Raw genomic sequence first — 21,313 nt, forward strand, 5'->3', positions numbered from 1 at the left:
AAAAAAAAAAAAAAAAAGGAACAGAGAATCTCTTCATTAGTGTCAGCTAGTCAGCTACCAACTGCTTATCTGAGGGAGTCTCAACTGGGATATTGCCTCGATCAGACTGGCCTGCAGTGTGTCTGTGGGATACTTTCTTGACTGATTATTGATAAAGGAGGGTTCAGTCCACGTGGCCATTCATGGTTGGATAGGCCCTGATTGACTAAGAAACATAGCAGGACAATGGCCTAGAAGCCAGTCAGTTACACGGCGTTCCTCCATGGTTTCTGTCCTCAGTGCTGGGCTGTGGCCTCGAAATGTGAACTCAATAAACCCTCTCTTCCCCAAGTTGCTTTTGGAGGTAGTTTTTACCACAGCAACAGAAAGAAGACTAGAATACCATGCGATGCGGCATGAACGAACCTTGAAGGCACGATGGTGGTCTTAACGACAACGGTCCCCAGGGAGAGGCACTATTTGATTTTTTTGGTTTTTGTTTGTTTGTTTGTTTGGTTTTGGTTTTTCGAGACAGGGTTTCTCTGTGGCTTTGGAGCCTGTCCTGGAACTTGCTCTGTAGACCAGGCTGGTCTCGAACTCCCAGAGATCCGCCTGCCTCTGCCTCCCGAGTGCTGCGATTAAAGGCGTGAGCCACCATCGCCCGGCCGAGAGGCACTATTTGAAAGGCTTAGGAGGCCTAGCCTTGTTAGAGCAAGTGTCACTGAGGGTGGGCTTTGAGGTTTCAGAAAGCCCATTGCAAGCCCAGAGTCTTTCTCTCTTCCTATTGCCTGTGGATCCAGACGTCAAACACTCACTACCTCTCCAGCCTGCGGGCCTGTGGGCCACCAGGCTTCCCATCATGATGACAATGAACTAAACTCCTTCTGAAACTGTAAGCAATCCTCAATTAAATGTTTCCTTCATAAGAGTTGCTGTGGTCATGGTGTCTCTTTAAAACAACAGAACACTAAGACAGAAGTTATGTGAAACGGGTCAGCTACAACGGGACTAATTCTGTGTTTACAATTGCAGGAGGTGCCTAGAGCAATCAATCTCACAGAGACATGCAGAGAAATGGAGGAAACTGTGGGGTGGGAAGATGGGGAGTTCATGTTTCATTGAATTTCATATTCAACTTGGCATGATGAAAAGGTTCAGAAAATGTGGATTCACTTCCTAGTCACCGAACTGTGCACTTAGATGGTTAAGATGGTAAATTTCATGTTACATATTTTTCCTAAGAAAAAATTTAAGCGAGGAGTTGGGGAAATAGCTCAGTCTGTAAAGCAACTGTCTTAGAAAGGTGAGAAACGGGATTTGAATCTCTAGAACCCACCCAACGCTGAGTGGCCATGGCAGCCTGCCAGTAAACCCACTGTTCGGGACATAGAGAGAGCTGGATAGCCAGGTCCGTGAGACCTGGGTTCAACTGAGAGCCCCTGCCTTGATGAATAAGATGAAGAGAGATCAAGGAAGAATCCTGAGGCCACCCTCTCAGGCCTCGACACTCAAGGGCAGGGATGTGTATAGGCACCCCACACATATATACACACAGGAACACGTATGTACACACTCATTTAAAAACATTAAACAGCCGGGCGATGGTGGCGCACGCCTTTAATCCCAGCACTCGGGAGGCAGAGGCAGGAGGATCTCTGTGAGTTCGAGACCAGCCTGGTCTACAGAGCTAGTTCCAGGACAGGCTCCAAAGCCACAGAGAAACCCTTTCTCAAAAAACAAACAAAAAAACAAAAAAACAAAAAACAAAAAACATTAAACAAACACATTAAAACAATACAAGAATGTTCACTGCAGTATTCATGAATCCAAAGGTCAATACAATTAAAATTCAGGAGTTGGAGAGATGGTTCTACAGTTAAGAGCATTTTTGCTCTTTCAGAGGTCCCAAGTTCGATTCCCAACACCCACATGGCAGCTCACAATCATCTATAACTCCAGTTCCAGGGGACCTGATGCCCTCTTCTGGCCTCTGTGAGTCCCAGGCATGAACATGGAGTACATATATATATTTGCAGGCAAAACACCCATATTCACAGAATTTTTAAAAAATGAATAAATCTTTAAAAAACAAATCCTAAAATCCCCATAATCCGATGAGGGATGAGCAAAAGTGGTACGCATGCTCATACAGTGGAATTTGTTGCAGCCCTACGGAAGTGTGCAGCATGCTAAACAGGAAAGGGTCACATATTGTAAGATCCCCAACGTAAAAATAATGTAGTACACTCAGACTGATATGGACAAGGAGAGCAAAGGGTGGCAAGCTGGCCAGGGGCGAACAGGAAATGACGTATAGGGGGATGAGGTGTTTCTCTCGAAACTGTTCTAGATTAGCTAGAGCTGGCAGTTGTACAGCTCCGTGAATGTATAAAACAAAACCAAATAGCAACAAAACCACTGAATTGGGTTCAAGGTGCTGGGGAACATAACTCCAACACTTCAAAGGCTGAGGCAGACGAATCATGAATTCAGGGCCAGCCTGGACTACACGGAGACCTGCTGTCTCAAAACAAAACAAAAAGAGAAATTAAGAACACTTGGAAGACAGAGGCAGGGGGATTTGGACATCAGGATCATCCTCAGCTACTCAGTGAATTTGAGGTCAGTCTGGGTTACGTGAAACAATATTTTAAGATGGGAGGGGATAAATTTCGCACTGACCATACCTAAATTTTAAGCTTTTAATTAAAAAAGAAAATTACTTGTTTCTACTGCACATTCACACATGAATCCTTATGAATCTCCTGCGGAGACGTCGATAATATGGTTTCGAAGATGCAAGGAAATTTTTCAGAATGCTTGATTATTAAAGAATGGTGGAGAAGCTCAGCATGCACTTTATATATTGGTCACTAGATGGCACTATTTCCCCTTAGTCACCGGGCGCTAGCCACACACACACACACACACACACACACACACACACACACACACACACACACTCCTTTCCACTCTTTTCTGAGGGTTAGTAGATTAAGCAATTAGGATTGATTACAGAGAATGATCTACAGCGATCCATGTTCTAATGCAATGTTCTGTGTGGAGTCGTCATCCAGACTAAAGGCACATCTAGTAAGATTTCCTTCAGGAGCAGGCCCATAGTCCTGGAGTACAAACCCAATCAAGGCGCTCCCAGGGGTGGGACCCCATAAACAGACAAATGAATCCCATAAAAGCCAGTATTTCAACAAAGGTGGTGACGGAATTGAATGTGTAGTTGTTTCTAATCTGGCCTCACCGTGTTTCCAGATGTTTCTCAGTAGATGAGACATTCAGAGACAGACCTCCGCTAAAGTCCACACCCTCTGAAGGCCCAGAAGAAACCATGGCAGGGTACACTGTGTGTCTCAACCACTGTGAGTCACCTGCAGAACTTTCTAGACCACAGGGATTGCAGCTCAATCCAATTTAAAAAGGCGTCCCTGGACTGGGTCTAGGTAAACATGAGTTTAAGGACATCCCTGCAGGACTGTGAGGTGGCTCGGTGGTGAGGAGTGCTTATAGCTCTTCCAGAGAACCTGGGTTCAATTTCCAGCACCCATATGACCACTCACAACCCTCTGCAACCCCAGTTCCAGGGAAACATGACAACCCCTCCGGCCTCTTTGGGAATGGCATGCACATGGTATACAGACATACATGTTGGCAAAACACTCACTCATATAAAGTAAAAATAAAGTAAATCTTTTTTTAAAAAAATGTTGGGTTGAATCTGCAGAACCTCTAAGATAAAAGCAGTAGGGCTGGGAGAGAATCTGGGGAAGCTAGCTCCCCTGCCTTCCTGACCTCTGAGTTGTATTGACAAGAGGGTAGAGGGTCAGAGGTCAGGAACTGGGTTAAAGGGACTCTGAGCAAAGAAATGAGGGAAGCCAAGAAGGGATGGAGCTCTGGGAACTGTGAATGAGATTAATGCAGATTCTAGAAATGTGACCCCTGTCCCCTCCGGACTGCAGTGTCCTTCTGAGCCTATGGAGAAGGAACGGTGTTGGACCCAGATAGGACTCTTACATCTGGAAAAGCAAGAAACCCTAGTTAAAAGCCTTCACAAGACATGGGAACACCCACTGGGAAACCCTAGACTGGACATTAAAGGGACAGTTGCTTTAAAAATTAAAAAAAAAAAACCATCAGGTTGGAGAGGCAGCTCAGTTAAGAGTGTTGGCCCAGGGCGCAAGAGACCCTCAGGACCTTCGCATCTCAGGACCCTATTAAGCCAAGCGGAGTGTCTCATGCCTGTAACACCAGCACCTGGGAGGAAGTCGGGCCACTCAAGAATTAAGGGTCACCTTCAGCTACATAGAGAACTCAAGCTAGCTGGGCTATATGGAATCCCGTGGGGGTGGGGGAAAGGAAAGAAAAGAGAGCTCACCACTAAATTCCTTCTTGAGAAAGTACTGGAAGCTCTGTCGACCCTTGGGATCTCGAATCAGCTCGCTGAAGTTGAAGGCCCACCGCTCGACCCGCATCTTAGTTGGAACCTCCACCCTGCAAGGACGGTGAGAGGTTAATGCAACAACACTCCCTGGGAGACAGGAGCTGCGCTAGGGGCTGATCTGGGTGGGAGCGATGGGCATCAGCCTCCACCCACCGGCATGAGGTCCTTAGCCAACGTTGCCACCTGCTCTCAGTTTTGCTTTACCCTTCAACCTCTGCACAGACACAACCCAAGTAACCACTTGCCAGGGAGATGCAGCCTCTAACAAGTCTCCCAGAGGTCGCATCCAAGATGTGGCCTCCCAGAAGTGAGGGAGGGCCACCCTGTGGAGCCCTGTGCCAGAAACCTTCAGGGGCAAAGAACTCAGACTGAAGACCACCTGTGAAGGGGTCAGACTGCCACCTTCAAGCCAGGATATGATGGAGGAAGGTCATTGGTTAAAAAATAAAGAAACTGCTTGGCTGGCCCTCATAGGTTAAAACATAGGTGGGAGGAGTAAACAGAACAAAATGCTGGGAGGAAGAGGAAGTGAACTCAGAGACGCCATGCCCCCCTCTCCCGGGCAGATGCGATAGCTCTGCTCTCTGAGGCAGACGCGATCAAGCTCCAGCCCAGGATGGACGTAGGCTAGAATCTTCCCCGTAAGCGCACTTCGGTGCTACACACTTTATTAGAAATGGGCTAGTCCAGGTGCGAGAGTTAGCAGAGAAGAGGCTAGATATAATGGGCCAAGCAGTGTTTAAAAGAATACAGTTTGTGTGTTGTTATTTCGGGGCATAAGCTAACAGGCGGCCTGAGTGCTGGGGACGCAGCCCTGCCGCTCCTATTACTACAAGGATAGAGCTCCAGTGGCATACTGGTGAGAGATGCTGTGGTCACAGCCAGCAGCCAGGCACCTGTCACTACCCAAGACTTCCCTTTCCCCCTAAAAGTACATGAATGTTTGTGATCGCTGCAAAGCTAGGAAAGCCCGAATGTCCTTCGGTGGACAGACGGACGGGCAAGCAGCATAGCCACACAGGGAACATCCTTTATCTGTAGTTGAAACAAAACGCTGATGCATGTTATGACGTGGACAAACTTTGAAAGTCTAGTGTGGAGCGAAAAGTGCCTAACAACAGACCCCATAACCTAGGAGTTCATCTGCAGGAAAAAACAGGAGAACACAGATAACCAGGATATAAATTGACTAAGGATCATCCAAGGAGGCGCTTGAGGGAGGGGTTGACACTAAAGGGCACAGATTTCTTTTAAAAATAATTGTAGTAGGGATTACACTACTTTGTCAATATAACAAAAATTTAATTGTATGCTCTAAATGGATAAATTGTATGACATATGAGTTACAACTCAAAAATGAAAAAAAAAATTGAGACGGGGCTTCACATATACTAAGTTGGCTTCGAGTTTGCCATATAGTTTAGGAACCTTGAATGTCGGATCCTCCGGCCTTCCAAGGGCTGCAATTATAGGCGTGCACCATCATGCCTGGTTTATACTGTGTGTGGGTTGAACCCAGGGCTTTGTGAATTCTAGGCACTTACAACCTAAACTACAATCCGTCCTAAAAAAGAAGCACATTTTGGGCTGGGGAGATGGCTCATCATGGAAGTATGAAGACCGGAGTTTGGATCTCCATGTAAAAATGAGGCAGCTATGGTAGCCACCTATAATGGCCTCTCTTCGGAGGCAGAGACGGGATCCCCAGGGGAGGCGAGCGAGCTAGAGAGGCCAAAACTGGAGACCATACCTCAATGACTAAAATGTCGATGGGTCAGGGGAATACCTGACTCAACTTAAGGCCTCCATACACATGAGCGTGTGTACCCATGCACATAGAAACACTCCTCCACACATGCAAGCGCACACCACACACACACACACACACACAATATAAGCAGATCCATTAAAAACCCAACATTTGAGATACGTACAGTTTGGCATTTAAATCCCAGAACTGGGTATCGTCTGTTATCCAAGGATTGCTCGGGAGGCAGCCTGACATGATGGCGTCACTGGATGAGAACTGCTCACTGTACTTGACAATTCTGAAAAGCAGACAGAAGAGGGCCCCTAGCAATGCAACCCAGAGAGACCAGATAACCCTTCGGCTAGTTGTCCAGCATGGCATCTCTTCCGGCATTGATTTAGCCTCTGAGAAACGTCCAACAGCTCCTGGGACAGGCAGCTGTTTGGAAAGACCTGTTCTGTTACACTTGGGAAGTAATGCTGTTGTCCCCCAATCCTGTTCCCTGGTCAATTTTCTGTCCCCAGTTCAAGCGTGGCCTTTTCATGTGTCATCAGATTTTACATTCCAAAGTTGACTCGGTTTGTCCGTGTCTTGATGGCCATCATAGAAGCTGTAACTGCCACAGATAAGCCAAGGCCACTGACCCTGTGGATTCCTCCTCTGGCAGGATAACACCTGTGCTTAGGAACTTCAAGTCACTACCCAACCCCTTTAGGACCTCAGTGGATCCTTAAGTAGGACCTTCTGAGTTAATGCATTGCCTGATGTCTATCTGGGTGTGAGGAAGGACCATGGGTTCCTGCCACAAACTCTGCCCACAGCCACAGCCACTCTTTCAGGGAGGATGTCACATTTTTTTTTAAACTGTGAATTGGGGAGGTGTGAAACCTATTCTTTCAAGAACCTGACCCTTGGCCTAGAACTGGAAGTAAGCGCGGACAAAACACGGTTCACTGGAACCTAAAGTCCTTCCAACCACGGCTCGTCACATTCGACTTAAGCAGACATTCTCTCGCGCAGCTGTTGCTCACGCTTTAGCTTTAGCAAGGCCAACAAATCGGGGACATACCCTCCAAGGGACACTGAAGACTTCACTGTGGACCTCATTAGGGCCTGTTGGTAATACATGATCTGGAAGAGAGACGGTTGTTAGATGTCTGTGGCTATTGGTCATGACTGTCCTCTTGACAGGACCTGCAATCCCCTGGGAGACACACTGGGCATGTCTATGAGGGGGTTCTGGATTGGGTTGAGATGGGAGGATCCCTACAGGTAAACAGCACCTGTCGGGCCAGGACTGAGGAAAACGGGAAAAGTCAGCTGGGCAGTCACATGCATCTCTGTTTCTTGACTGTGGATGTCATGTGACCATCGCCTCCTGCTCTTGCTGCTGTGCCTCCCCCACCCACAGTGGGCTGTATCCCCTAAAACTGTGAACCTGAGCAAATCCTTCCTTCCCTAAGTGACTTTTATCATAGCAATGAAAAAGATGACTAATGTGATCTCCAAGTCCCCACCCTTAAAGGCCACGACATTACACACAGATCCAAGAACACAGGTCATTTATCTCTATCAACAGTGTGCTCCACCCCTTCAAGTCAGCCACCTCAGTGACAACAAGGCTCAGGCCCACACCTCAGACTCCTAGTTAGCATCTTCCTTAACCCATCATGTATCAGTTGAGAAAAGTTGACAGCTGGAAAAAAATGCCCCAAGGAACACTGAAGTGAGATACGGAGATACATGCTTAAGTCCTACAGAGACCAGCCAAAACGTCGAGTCCAGGACAGATTCCAGATGGATTTGTGAGAGCAGGGTCCAGCTCAGGGATGTGGACACTCCTCCCTGACCATCCCTCGCATGTGTGGCTTCAAGGACATTTCATATCCTGAGAGTCGGCATTTACCCCATTCCCACTTTCCCAAGGATCCTTTGCTGTTCGTTAATTGAGAAGCAGTTGTCTGAACACTACACATGGATTCCATTTCATTACTGAGTGGGGAGCAACAAGCCAAAGTACCCATAATTTGTTAGAAGATTTTAAAGTCAAGCACCACTGGCAGTGGAGACTAATTACCTCTTTTCTGACAGCAGTGATCGTTTGTTTCTGGAAAACAAAGAAGAAAATCCATTAAATCGGCACCATTAAATCCACACAGTTCAAATGTCCATCTGAAAAATAAAAACATTCTTCATGAGAAAACTACCCACCTTCTCACACTCAGAAAGTAGCATCTCCCCAGCAGCCACCTCCACCCCTCTCCACCCCCCTCCAGAAAGCCACTAGAGATGTGTGGGCCAAGGGAAGGAATTTACCACTGTATCTTCCTTCCTAAAAACCAATGTGAATTAAGGGCCACATTTGGGGCTGGCCCGACTCTCCTGTTGTATCTACAGAAACAGCTGAAAACTGGGCGATACCAAGGGAAACCCCGTGCTGAGATGGCTCAGTAGATGACAATATTTACCATCCCAAGACTGACAACCTGAGCTTGATCCCTAGAACCTACGCAAAGATGGAAGGACAGAACTGACTCCACGAAGTTATCCTCTGACCTCCAGAGAAGCCATGTGTTCCGGTTGGTTGGTTTGTCACCTTGACACAAGCTAGAATTATCTGAATGGAGGGAGCCACAACTGAGAAAAGGTGTTTATCTGATTGGCAAGACTTGTAGACAAGCCTGTGGGGTATTTTCTTGATTAATGATTAATGTGGGAGGGCCCAGTCCATTGTGAGCAGTGCCACTCCTGGGGTGTAAAAGAAAGCAGGCTAAGCAAGCCATAGAAGCAAGCATTCCTCCATGGCTTCACTCCAGCACTCCTGCCTTGAGTTGCTTGCTGCCTTGACTCCCCCCCAGTGACGGACTATGACCTGAGAGACTTAAGCTAAAATAAACTCTCTTCTCCCCACGTTGCTTTTGGTCATAGTGTTTCATCACAGTAATCAAAACCCTAAGACACCATGGAAAGTGTCTTAGACACGCACGATAAAAATAAATAAATGGATGGATAGATAGATAGATAGATAGATAGATAGATAGATAGATAGAAGGATGGATGGATGGATGGATGGATGGATGGATGGATGGATGGATGGATATATGGATGGATGGATGGATGGATGGATGGATGGATGGATGGATGGATGGATGGACGGACGGACAGACAGACAGATAGATAGGCATTGTTAGTAAGGGAAGCCACCTCTCACTGAGACATAGAAGGAGGGATGAAGATGGAAGATGGAGAGTCCAGCATGGACCTTGGACATTTGTTTTTCTCATTAGGAGGAGTTTTTGAATGAATTGCGAAATTCACTCTCAGGCGTTCATAACAATTTGACTGACACCAAAAACTGAAAAAAATAACATAGCCATGTTTCTAAAAATCACACAATTAAAAAAAAAACAATAAAAAACACAGCCAAGTCTCAGAGCTGGGCTGTAATGTGGGAGACCACATTGGACCCTGTGCCCTTGTGGAAAGCAAGCTCACGTTCATGCTGGGGATCAGCCACAGGGCGTTCCCTGGACCTCCTGAGTAAATACAGAGAAGGATGGGTCCACAGCAGGCTTCTCATTAGGCTCTTGGGAGCCCCTGAGACACTCAGATCAATCTCCAGCTGAAATCCCCCAGCAACAGGCTACCTTCCTACCCCGTGCAATCCTTTGAAGTTGGGCACCGTGGGAATTCCAGTGTTGGTTTTCTTACATGTGGTTATGTCCAGGGGCTGTTTGGTGCCGACTCTAAACCTGAAAGATGAGCCTCGTAATTCCTGGCTGCCTACTGTTGATGCTGCTAAATTAAATCAAATCTTCATTAGAGATAGGGTGAGGCTGCGTGGTGGTGGCGCACGCCTTGAATCCCAGCACTCGGGAGGCAGAGGCAGGCGGATCTCTGTGAGTTCGAGCCAGCCTGGTCTACAAGAGCTAGTTCCAGGACAGGCACCAAAACTATAGAGAACCCTGTCTCGAAAAATAAAGACGACAACAAAAGGAAATAGGATGAGAAGGACCCTGCTTCTCCTTAGCCAGCGCAAAAAGAGCCATTGGCCCATTGACTCAGAGGTACAGGAGGTCGTAAGCCGAATATGGAGTGTCAAGAACACCGTTCTCTCTCCTTCATGCAGGGTATCATTTTCCTTCATTGGATCGCTTTCGATCACTCCTTTCCACAGGAAATCTATGGGTTGTTCCTGGGGCAGTGCAAATGGGGGCGATATCTCAAGTAAAGGCTAGAGAAGCCTCTCAGCTTTTAATTCCCACATTTGACCTTCTCTCTCATAGGTCATCACAAGTTTTATTTATGTAACTATTTTAGAGTGTACACTCCACCATCAGAGCACAGCTGCGTCCTTTAGAATCCTGCCTCACACAGGGTAGATCCTTGACAAACACCCAACCGAGGCTGGCTTTGGTATGCTTAGGGGCTTAGAAAGATAAAGACCTTTTGTAAATGTCCTCTTATTAAAAAAAAAAATCTGAAAACACTCAGCAACTCTAGAGACTCTAGAACAGTAGTTCTCAACCTTCCTAATGCTGCAACCCTTTAATACAGTTTCTCATGCATGGTGACCCCCCCCCCCATCATAAACTGCAATTTTGCTGTGTTATAAATTGCAATGTAAATATCTGGTATGCAGGATGTCTGATGAATGACCCCTGAGAAAGGGTCAGTTGACCCACAGGTTGAGAACCGCTGATCTAGCGTCTTGGCAATCAGGGTAAGCACGCCTATCCTTGCTCCCATTCTTTCTTCACATGGGGCTTTGTTATAGAAGACAAGCACTCTAGACAGAAAGGGACCAGGGGACCGGGATAGAAGACAAGCACTCTAGACAGAAAGAGACCAGGGGACCGGGATAGACTTGCATTCATTCAAATTACTATAATCAAATGTGTCTGTTAGAGTTTTCTTGAAGTGGTTCCTCAGAATAGTATCTAACAACATAGGACCTCGGCTAAAGGAGGAGCTAGGCTCTTGCACGTGGTTATTCCTCTGCAAATACAGAGCAATCTACACTTCTCTGAACTATTAAAAAGCTCAAAGGAAGAAAAGTTTATGATTGACTTTGTGCTGAGACAATAAAGGCTCTGGCTGGTCGTCGGCATTGATACCTGCCGCGGTCACTTCTGGGCGATCGTTGACCAAAATTCAAAGCCACCTCCGCCATATACAAGGCTGAGGAGCGAGCCACGGGAAATGTGGGCCTGTGGTCTCTCTTGGCCTCCCCTGCTCTCTCCACCACAGCCTCTCTTTGCCTTGCGCTAGGAACGCTGCTGCAGAATGAAAAGCCTTTCCATTTACGATTGAAACAAATAGAGCAAAATCCCCAGCCATGAGATGAGACGTAAGGACAGGAAACACGATTCATCCCACTAATGGCGTAAAGACCAATCCACAGCTAGTTCGATGCCCAGCAGCCAGTATCTTAGACGCCCTCTTTCAGAGACCCTAGGACCCCCATCAAACTTCCCATCATCCGCTGCTCCACGGCCAGTCCTGTGGCTCAGGGACCCTCAGCGCACACACCCAGAAGAAAGAGTAGGACTCTGGCTGTCCTGCATTCTCTAGGCCCCACAGGGAGCGTCGTTGGAAGTGACAGCCGCATGCACACGCTCTGTTTCTACCTCTGCTGATCTCTCTGTGGCTTCACACGGTTGCCTGTGGAGCCGCTGTCTCCATATTCACAATTTTAACCATTTTTACACGCCATTCACTTTCTTTGTTTTTTTACCATCTTTTCAGAACGCTTCCCCTGGTGCGGTTCCTAGTCTTTCTTTTGGTTCCTAGAATTAGGAGTAATAATTTTCTGGGGTCTGGCCTTCGTTGCGCCCTCCAGCATGGGGGAGGGACTGCATGCTCCAAATAACACGAGCAATTCTGATTTCAAATTTTTGGAAATTTACCCATACCTGATGAGGAATCTTGGGGATGAGACTCAAGTCTAACCAGAAAATCCAATTTATACTTTGTCTATACCCTCTACACATAACCTAAGTATAATTTTATAAGATATTCCCAACAATTTTGTACATAAAATAAACTTTGTGTTTTGAGACAGGGTCTCGTGATATCTCCCTGGTTGGCCTAGAACTTGCTATGGAGACCAGACTGGCCTCGAACTCATGGGGTGCTGGAATTAAACCACATCCAGCTCAAACAACGGTTCACAGTGTAAGCTTTCCCACCTGTGACATCATCTTAGTGCCCTAAGTTTCACACTTGGCAGAATTTTGAGTTGGGGATGGGGGGGGCGGCTAAATAGAATAATATAGGCAGTTGGCATATTGCAGAGACTCAATATATAATGGCCATTAATTAGGGTTAACATTACTGTTGCTAAAATATGGCACATGCAGGATGTGACATCAGCTCTTGTTACAAGACAGAATATTGTCCCAGGCAATAGTCAGGACATAGTTATACTGAAAGAGACATTATCACTGTTTATCTGAAATCCAAATTTAACTAGGAATCATGTGGGGGGGGGGTTGTTTGCTAAATCTTGCAAACCTAGCTATCAATATTATTATTATTATTTAGCCAAAAGGTCATAAAAACATCATGCTAAAGTTATTAAAAATACCCACACCCACACACACTGTGCAGTTCAGAGGCAGCCACCTGGTGACAGAGCAGGACGACCACAACCTCTTTTTTTAACCATGGAATTCTCATGCATCTACCCTCCTCTTGGATGTGGCCTCATCTGGAGTGAAGCCAAGTCTATACTCCCACTTAAAGGACCACCCTTCCCCATACGGAGGCTACGCTGCCTGGGGAATCTGAGTGATCTCCATTCCTGACATCCTAACAACTTGTTATCTTCTTGTGGGATTTCCCAAATAGCGACAGACTTGTTTATACATCTTGTGGCCCTCAGAGGCTAGGGACAATTTGTCAGGGAAGGTTAGAGGGGTCGGAGCTATGCCTGAGAAGCCCTGGGATCCCTGCCAGACAGAAGAAAGGGAGCCAGAAGACAGTCAAGCAGAGAGCTGGGGATGAGGTAGCCTGGTAGGAGTCTATAAGGCGAAGTGAGGGAACACTAGCTGGGAAGACAGAGAGGACACGAGCAGAGAGAGGGGGTGGGGAAGAGGCTGCAAACTGGGAAATCCAGAAACTGAAATTGTTAGTACAATGTACACACAAAAGAGAGCAAGGGCAGCTGTCGGGGGAACCAGGATTTGAGTCTGGGGCATCTGAGCAGATACTTGTCTGTCTAATACTTCCTGAGCAAGGAGAGGCAGGATCACCCACTCACAGCCTGCATGGCCCCAGTGCAAAATGAAAATGCCCCTGCTCCAGAGAAAGAGAATCAAGAGCGTGTGTGTGTGTGTGTGTGTGTGTGTGTGTGTGTGTGTGTGTGTATGGTGTGTGTGTTTGAAAATGTCATACTAAAACCCATCACTTTGTAAGCTAACTTTAAAACTTAACCGAAACTAAACAGAATAATAGCAAAGACATAAGTAAAGATGATACCCCATAACCCACCTCCCTCACAATATCATAACTTTATGATGGTAAGAATAACACCTATTCTTAGATACCGCCCATGTTGTATATTGTTCTAGACACTTCTGCAAATGATCCTGTATAATCTCCTAAAGAACTAATGTTAGGCGTAAACTCAAGCTATGAATGGCCCAGGAGTTTGACCAAAACTGGAAGAGCTGGGTTCCTTCCTAGGACCTGGTGGCTGCTCATCGCTGGGGAACAGTATGACCCTGTCGTCGTGAGCAGCACTAGATGGCAGTGTGACCCCTCCTGGGGCGGAGGAGAACCTGGGACAGAAGGGTTTTAGTTCAGAGCACAACAGGGCCCAGAGGCAGACTCAGTCTCTACCCTGTAGGGCCAAATGTTCTTTGGAATGAAAGAGGGAGTGGGGAGACACACACTTGACCTTTTTATGTTCTTAAGGTATAGGAACTGAAAGGAGAGACAGACAGACAGACAGACAGACAGACACACCAGATCCTCCCAAGGCTGGGAAACCTTACCACCCAGTGTTCATGTCTGATGAAGCTGACTACCCAAGGCTCTGGACACCTGCCAGCCTAACAGCCTCCATTCTCACGCTCAATGGGCTTTTGCCTCCGCTGAGGAGAAACAGATGTCAAGAATTTCCTCGTTCTCTGAAACGACCCTGTTCTTCACTGTGGGTTCCCTGAACTGAGATGAAAAGCAAACCTTTGCCTTCCTCAGGCCTCGTGGAAGATGCTCCAAGCTCTCTGTGTGACCCTCTCCTCTCAGTGCAGGTAAAAGAAGAGGAGGAAACGGGGTCACCTGCTCATGAGAAAGTCACAACACTCATCCCCTGCCCCAGCCCCGCCCTCCACAAGGGATTCAATGGGCCCTGCGCTGCTGGAGAGGGAAGGGCAGCCCGTGTGATGTTTCTTCTTACTGCTCCATAACGGTCAGAGTGCACACACAGGAGAAGGAGAGCTGGTAAGAGAGAGAGAGGGAGTGGGGGGAGGAGGAGGGAGAGAGAGAGAGAGAGAGAGAGAGAGAGAGAGAGAGAGAGAGAGAGAGATGAGTACACAGCAAAAAAAGACACAGCCCATGCAGAACCCGCCACCATGAGCCTGTGCTATGCCACCCAGTCTGGCCTCTACTTCCCTGCTCAGAGCATTGCCAACGGCTGGCACACCCAGGTTTATGAAAGCAGGAAGGCACAGCTCTTTCACTCCCGGGTGGCCTGGGGGCATGAAGATGCTTCCTCAGGGAGAAGGCCCATTGGCCACACTCCCCAGAAGTCCTCCAGCTATGGCATCTACAAGGGGCTAGCACAGCTCCAAGGCCACCCCCCACAACAGACAGTGTGAAGGCCCTATTCTCACCTCCCCACACCCCACATCCACACAGCTGAGCCTCAGCCAGTCCCCACACCCCACCCACGTCAGAGCCAGTGAAGGGCATGCTGCTTCCACCCCCCTCCTCCACGGGAGAGCGGTTTCCAGAAAGTACATTATCCATTAAAAAAAAAAACTCTCCCACCCGGGTTCTGTATTTTACTAGATGGTTCTGTCTCCATAGCAACTGAGCCTACAAGACCTTGGCAGTGATCTGCTATCTGACAAGAAAACGTGGAAGAGGCTGCTGGGAGAATGGCAGCCAAAAGCTTGCTGATGTGCCCCAAACGTATCAAAGGAAGGGTCATTTTGGACAAGAGTCCTAACAATGTTCCCAAGTGTTGCTCTCTGGGGACTCTTAAGTCCCTCTCCACACACCGCAGTGTTACCTCAGCTACTTCACGGCTGCATCCTGCTCTTTTCACCTCCCCCCACCACCCAGACACACCCTTCCAGGTCCCTTCTCAAGCCTAGAGGCCAAGCCTTTGCAATGACACACTGGGTTGAAAATCTCATTCGATTTCCAAAGTGTGAGTGATTCGGGCATCACATGGCCTGCTCTACAGCCTTCATTCATTCACTGTGACCACTCTCTACCCAGGACCCTTGCAATGGCCTCCTCTTCCCTTGACCCCCTAGGCCACAGAGTCATAAATCAGACCCTGATACCAGCATCAGTCTCCAAGGAGAGATAACATTGCCTCACAGACAGATAGACGTGGGGATACCCTCCCAACCTCAGAACCTCCCCAGACTCTGGCCAGAACGCATCAAACTTACCTGGTTTACCTTAACTTCGTTTGGATCGGTCACGCGGTCCAGGCCGTAGTCTAGCACGTTGTTCATCCCGGGCTGAACGGAAGGAAAACGATAAAGGGTCACAGCAGGAAGAGTCTCTAGCTTCTGATCAACTTTGGGTCTTTGCCAAGCTGACAATCAAGAGGCAACGCTGAGAAGGGTTAGTGGTCTAACCCAGAAGGAAATGTGAGGGTGCATAAACCCCCAAATGAGCTAGAGAGCTTCCCCAGGGCTATTTGTCTGTTAGTGCAGATACCCAGGACTCAACACAGCGGGAAGGAGGGAGGGAGGGAGGGGAGAGGGAGAAAGAGAGGGAAAGGACAGATAGATGTCTGTGCATCACCGTAGGAGAATGGATAGATGGATGGACGACGGATGGGATATGCATCGTGGACAGACAGATGGATAGATGGATGGATGGACGACAGATGGGATACATCATGGACGGACAGATGGATAGATGGATGACAGATGGCATAGATTATGGATGGATGAAGAGCCCTGAAACTCAGTGAGACCACTGAAATTGGTACACGAGACTCCCAGTTCCTCCTATGGATTCTCCTTCACCACACTCTGCAGCTGCTGCCTGGGCCGGGTGAGAAGGACGCAAGAAGTGCGTGAGTCGTGCGCTACCCCATTCCAGCTCCTAGTTTGCTGTTTCCCAGATGTGCCAAACCTCTAGCGCTGCGGTTCTCAATCCACTGGAGGGTCAAACGACCCTTTCCCAGGGGTTGCTAAAGATCAACGGAAAACACAGATGTTTACATTACGATTCTTAACAGTAGCAAGGTTACAGTTACGAGGTAGCAACAAAAATAATGTTATGGCTGGGGATCAGCACAGCATGAGGAACTGTATTAAAGGGGTGCAGCATTAAGATGGTTGAGAACCACTATCCTAGAAGGTACTTCACCCGGGGTTCACTGGCCCAGCCATCTGAGAAGCAGAGATCATGCCTCCTACCTGAAAGGTACTTCTAGGACTTATCAAGATAGAATATGACATAGAACATGACACCATCGATAGAGAGTGGTTGTCACTGAATAAGGGCCTGGACTGTCGTTTAAGGTCACGCATGCGAAGGTGGAACCAAACCTGCGTCAGCAATCTGTCAGTGCCCATTTCCTCTGGTTAACCCCCCTCCCCCCACCCGGCACCCAGTCTTACTTGGCCTCTCTCATGTACTTGAGGCCAGCAATTGAGGTTTTTCACTTCCTTTTGTACGAGCCAGTGTCGGCACGTATTGTTAACGAGGCTGACTTCATGCGGCAGCGAGACAGTCCTCTCGTCATCAGGTCTTAGCCCATCAGCAGAAGAGAGAACATTTTCAGTCAGAGGTCAGGCTGTTAGATTACAATCTAGGACATCTGGTTAACTTCAGATAAGCACAAATAATTTAGATTCCCAGCCACTTTGGAGGAGTCGAGACATAAATTGCTTGCTTGGTTGTTATTTTTTGGTTTTGGTTTTGGTTTTTGGAGCATGGGAAACAGTCTTTATGTGCCAGGCTTGCCTTGAACTCACAATGCAGGGCAAATCAGTCTAGAACTCACAATCCTCCTGCCTCAGCCTGAGCTTACAGGCTCATATCACCATGCCCAGGTCCAATAATTTTACACTTATTGTATATCTATATTAAGAACATAAAATAGATCTTGATAGAAAATAAATTCTGATGTCAACTATTTATACAAAATAATTGTCACTGAGGCCAGGGAAGTGGGTAAAAGTGCTTGCCGCACAAGTCTAAGAACCCACGCTCACGCCCTAGGACACATGTGGAAAGTCCAATGGTGTGGTGGTACACATCTGTAATCGCAGCCCTCCTCCAGCATGACGGGTAGCAAGTACAGGAGAATCAGCCCAAAGCGCACAGCAGGAAACCTAGGGTGCATAACACAGCTACGGGAAGAGACACAAGATAGAAGGAGAAACTCAGCTCCAAATGCTGTCCTCTGACCTCCATGCCCCTTCTGGGGCAAGTGTGTGTGTCTGTCTGTCTGTGCTCACACACACAATATGAATGATTAAAAAATGGATACCCTGTATTCGACTTGCTAAATACCACATCCTAGCTCAGCAGGCTACCAAAGAGGCAAATATGGGGCCTGCAGACTCTACAAGGAAGAGGTGAGAAGCAGAGGAGGGTGAGGAAGTGGAGTCCCCACCCTCACCCCATTACCCGTGGACTCTGACCAATACTACCTATGTTCTAGACACTGGGCTAAACCTTGAGAGGATAGTGAGTATGACCCGGGACTCCTGCTTTGAGGGTACCACCCCCCCCAAGAAAATATACAGGGACATTTCCAGTCTTGGGGATGGGGAAATCCCTTAGTCGTCATAAGAGGATAAAGGACAATAATGATCAGCGTCACAAAGGAACACCACAGAAGTCCCAATCGTCTCCCGAGAAGATCTAACCTCATCTGAAGAAGGGAAGGATGTGACCATCCCACGAATGCTTTCACCTAAAATGGCCTCCAGGGGTTTTCCCCCACGTCTGCTACACAGACGCCCCCACCAGTGTCACTGAAGACGGATTTCACATACACACACACTGTCACAGTGTTTGCTCTAACACACCGACACGCCCCCTCAGCTTACACATTGACACTCATCTACACATGTTCTCACACATGTGCCCATCCATATTCATACGTGCTCACTGCACACTCAGAGCTCACCCCACAGTGAGTGACCTACAGCCACGGTCCAGCCCCTTTCGCGGGCACCAGCTGCCTCAGTAGCTCCATGGGGTCATCTGCTCCAGGCTTGAGGTGGCTGTTTAACTGTTCCTTTGAGCTGGCCCCACAAACGGCAGCAAACAGGCAGCTGGGGCCTCAGTTGGATTAAATGCATAGCTGAAACCTGTTCCAAGGCCACCTCTGCCGCCCAGACTCAAGGCCACATCTGGCCTTTATTGCTCTGCCACCCACTCCAGTTCCTGCTCACCACCATCCCCCACCCCTGCAGATTTCTTCACCAGCTCTACCAAACAGCCAAACACCTTCCTCTGGCTGTACTCTTCCCTTGGCCTCTCTGTGGGCAGCAACCCCTTAAGTTCAGCTGAAGAAGCTGTAATCCCAACCACTGTCTGTCCAAGCTCCCCCAGAAAGCCTCCGAGGCTCACTCATCCATCCATCCATCCATCCATTCATTCATTCATTATCTATCAGGTAGTTAGTATAGCCTTTATCCTACTGTAATGACTACCAGGGCTTCTGCAGATACACACTTGGTCCGTGGGTGGATATTTAATTAAAGGTTATCCAGAGCTCATTGTCCATGTGTAAGAACTAAAGGCAACCAGTTGAGGCGCTTCCCGCAGATGCCTTCTGCACTGGTGTCTCTACACAGAAAGTCCTTCAGGGATGCTTGAGCTGTGAGCTTCCCTCCTTCAACGGGAGAAGTTGTGAGCACCAGATGTGACGTCTCAATTAGATCCCTTGGGCATAAACAAAGAGGGGCATTTGCTAAATGCCTGGTAATCTGACAATGACATCAGCAGGAATCAGCAGGCCAGGGTGGCACCAGGACAAGGGCCTTCTACCTAGTCACCTATGAGCACCTTCTAGTTCTCTCTCACAGGGCAACCCCTGTGTCAGAGAGGATAGACAAAACACTACTTGTTTTATAAACAGAGCGCAGCGAGGAATGAGGGGAAGAAAAATGAGGCTGAATGGGGAGATGGTTTTAGGCTGGAGAGCTAGAAAAGTCTGCTCCAAGCACAGCTCGGCTCGGATGTCACTTCCATGCGGAGGTGTCTCCTGGCGCCTGGTCTGATGGGAGATTCTTTTCTTCTAGAAGCTTGCACAGCATCCTGTAGGTCATTCACTCATCTGCATAACAGATGTAGTCACGTTTTACTTCACTTTCCTTGAGACCGTGAACCATGTGCATGGCTATCCAGCTCATAAGCCAGATATCCCCACTGGCTCAAGAACACCAACCATAAAATAAACATCCAAAAGTTGTGTTGTTTTTTTTTTAAATTGCCGCCAGCATCTATCAAGTGTTCTACACAGTTTTATGATGCAGCACTCTATTTCAGACTATTTCCCCAAGTTAATGAATAAACTTTGACCCTATCATTTAAATAGCTTCCCAATGTCCCATCACATTGGATATACCTTAAAATATTTTATCACTCTCCACTGCGGGGCATTTAGCTCAACCTCAGCAGGAAGTGGAGAGCAGACACCTTCTTAGTTGGTAGCTATGTATGTGGCTGTAATGAAGACCGCTTTGTTGGATGTTTATTCATATGACAACTTGCCTTAGAACACAAGGCAACAAAAAGGCCTCTCCGCAGCAAAGCAAGCCTGAGTAACTGGGCTGTACCCTCAGAAGACACTGAGTCACCGGTGGTGCCCAGGTGGCTCAGTGAAGACACGGGGAAACCTCAAAACAGTTTGTGCAAGAAATCACATCTCAGGCTAGGGCTGTAGCTCAGTTGGTAGAGTGCTCGCCTAACATACATGAAGAGCTGGGTTCTATCCCTAGCAATGCATAAACTGGGTAAGAAAGGCAGGCAGAGCAGTTCAAGGCTGTCCTTAACCACGTAGGGAAACCATTTCTCCCTGTGCTCATTTACACTGTTTGTATCATGCTTAAGTCTGTTTTGAATCCATGTCCGATCTCACCCTCTGCTAGGGATGCTTTTCTGGGGACAGCATCGAAGAGATGCTCTTTCTTCACAAGTGCACAGTACGGACTCAGTGATGTCTAGCTGGTATTATATGCCCAACCCTCTTTTCTTGGTGGTCGAAGCCCAATAAGGAATTTAAGGCTTAAGAACGAGAGAAATGAGGGGCTGGGGAAATGCCTCGGTAGTTAAAGCTCTTGCTGCGCACACATGAGGGCTCAGATCTCTAGACCCACATAAATGATGGATGGGTGCAGCAGCCGGCCTATAATTCCAGCTTTAGAAGACAGAGAGGGGATTCCTAGAGCAAGCTGGATAGTGAGACTAGCGACATGAGCGAGCCCTGGATTTGACCCATGCCTCAATGAATGAGATGGGAAAGCAACTGAGGATGATTCTGATGTCAGCCTCCGGCCTCTACGTGCACACATACACCCGTGTGCCTCCACACCTGTAAACAACAAACATATATACAATATACACACATGTGCACACACACACAAACTTATATACAATATACACACATGTGCACACACACAAACATATATACAATATACACATGTGTGCACACACACATGTACATGGACACACACACACAAACAATGCAAGCATACAAGAAATTGGAAAGAATAGGAAAAAAAAGATTACAGACTAATGTACAAGTAAACAGCTCATCTGGTAACTGTGGCCACGTCACACTCTAATCTACCAGGTGGCCACAGTGGGTCCCCAGAACTCCTGTGTTGAAATAAGAGCGGCAGAGCTGCGTTCCCCGGCACCCGGCTGCCCACTCTGTTGAAATAAGAGCGGCGGGCCTGCATCCCCAG

The 21,313-nt window shown here is 47.7% G+C and overlaps 1 protein-coding gene across 2 annotated transcripts in view; it reads right to left on the minus strand.

The window, feature by feature from the left end:
• The window catches only part of Rgs9 (regulator of G protein signaling 9), a 75,961-nt gene that overhangs the window by 19,917 nt on the left and 34,731 nt on the right, over positions 1–21,313 (minus strand). Inside the window, exons 9-13 of one of the 2 annotated variants that reach the window (XM_005350646.2) lie at positions 15,827–15,889; positions 8,263–8,292; positions 7,255–7,316; positions 6,370–6,483; positions 4,370–4,485 (exon numbers count right to left, since the gene is read on the minus strand). In XM_005350646.2, coding sequence (XP_005350703.1) covers positions 4,370–4,485; positions 6,370–6,483; positions 7,255–7,316; positions 8,263–8,292; positions 15,827–15,889 — 385 coding nt within the window. Of the gene's footprint in view, positions 1–4,369; positions 4,486–6,369; positions 6,484–7,254; positions 7,317–8,262; positions 8,293–15,817; positions 15,890–21,313 lie in introns of both variants that reach the window. The other variant, XM_026780378.1, reaches the window with a different exon arrangement.

This window comes from Microtus ochrogaster, chromosome 7 (assembly GCF_000317375.1).
Source record: "Microtus ochrogaster isolate Prairie Vole_2 chromosome 7, MicOch1.0, whole genome shotgun sequence".
Lineage (NCBI taxonomy): Eukaryota > Metazoa > Chordata > Mammalia > Rodentia > Cricetidae > Microtus > Microtus ochrogaster.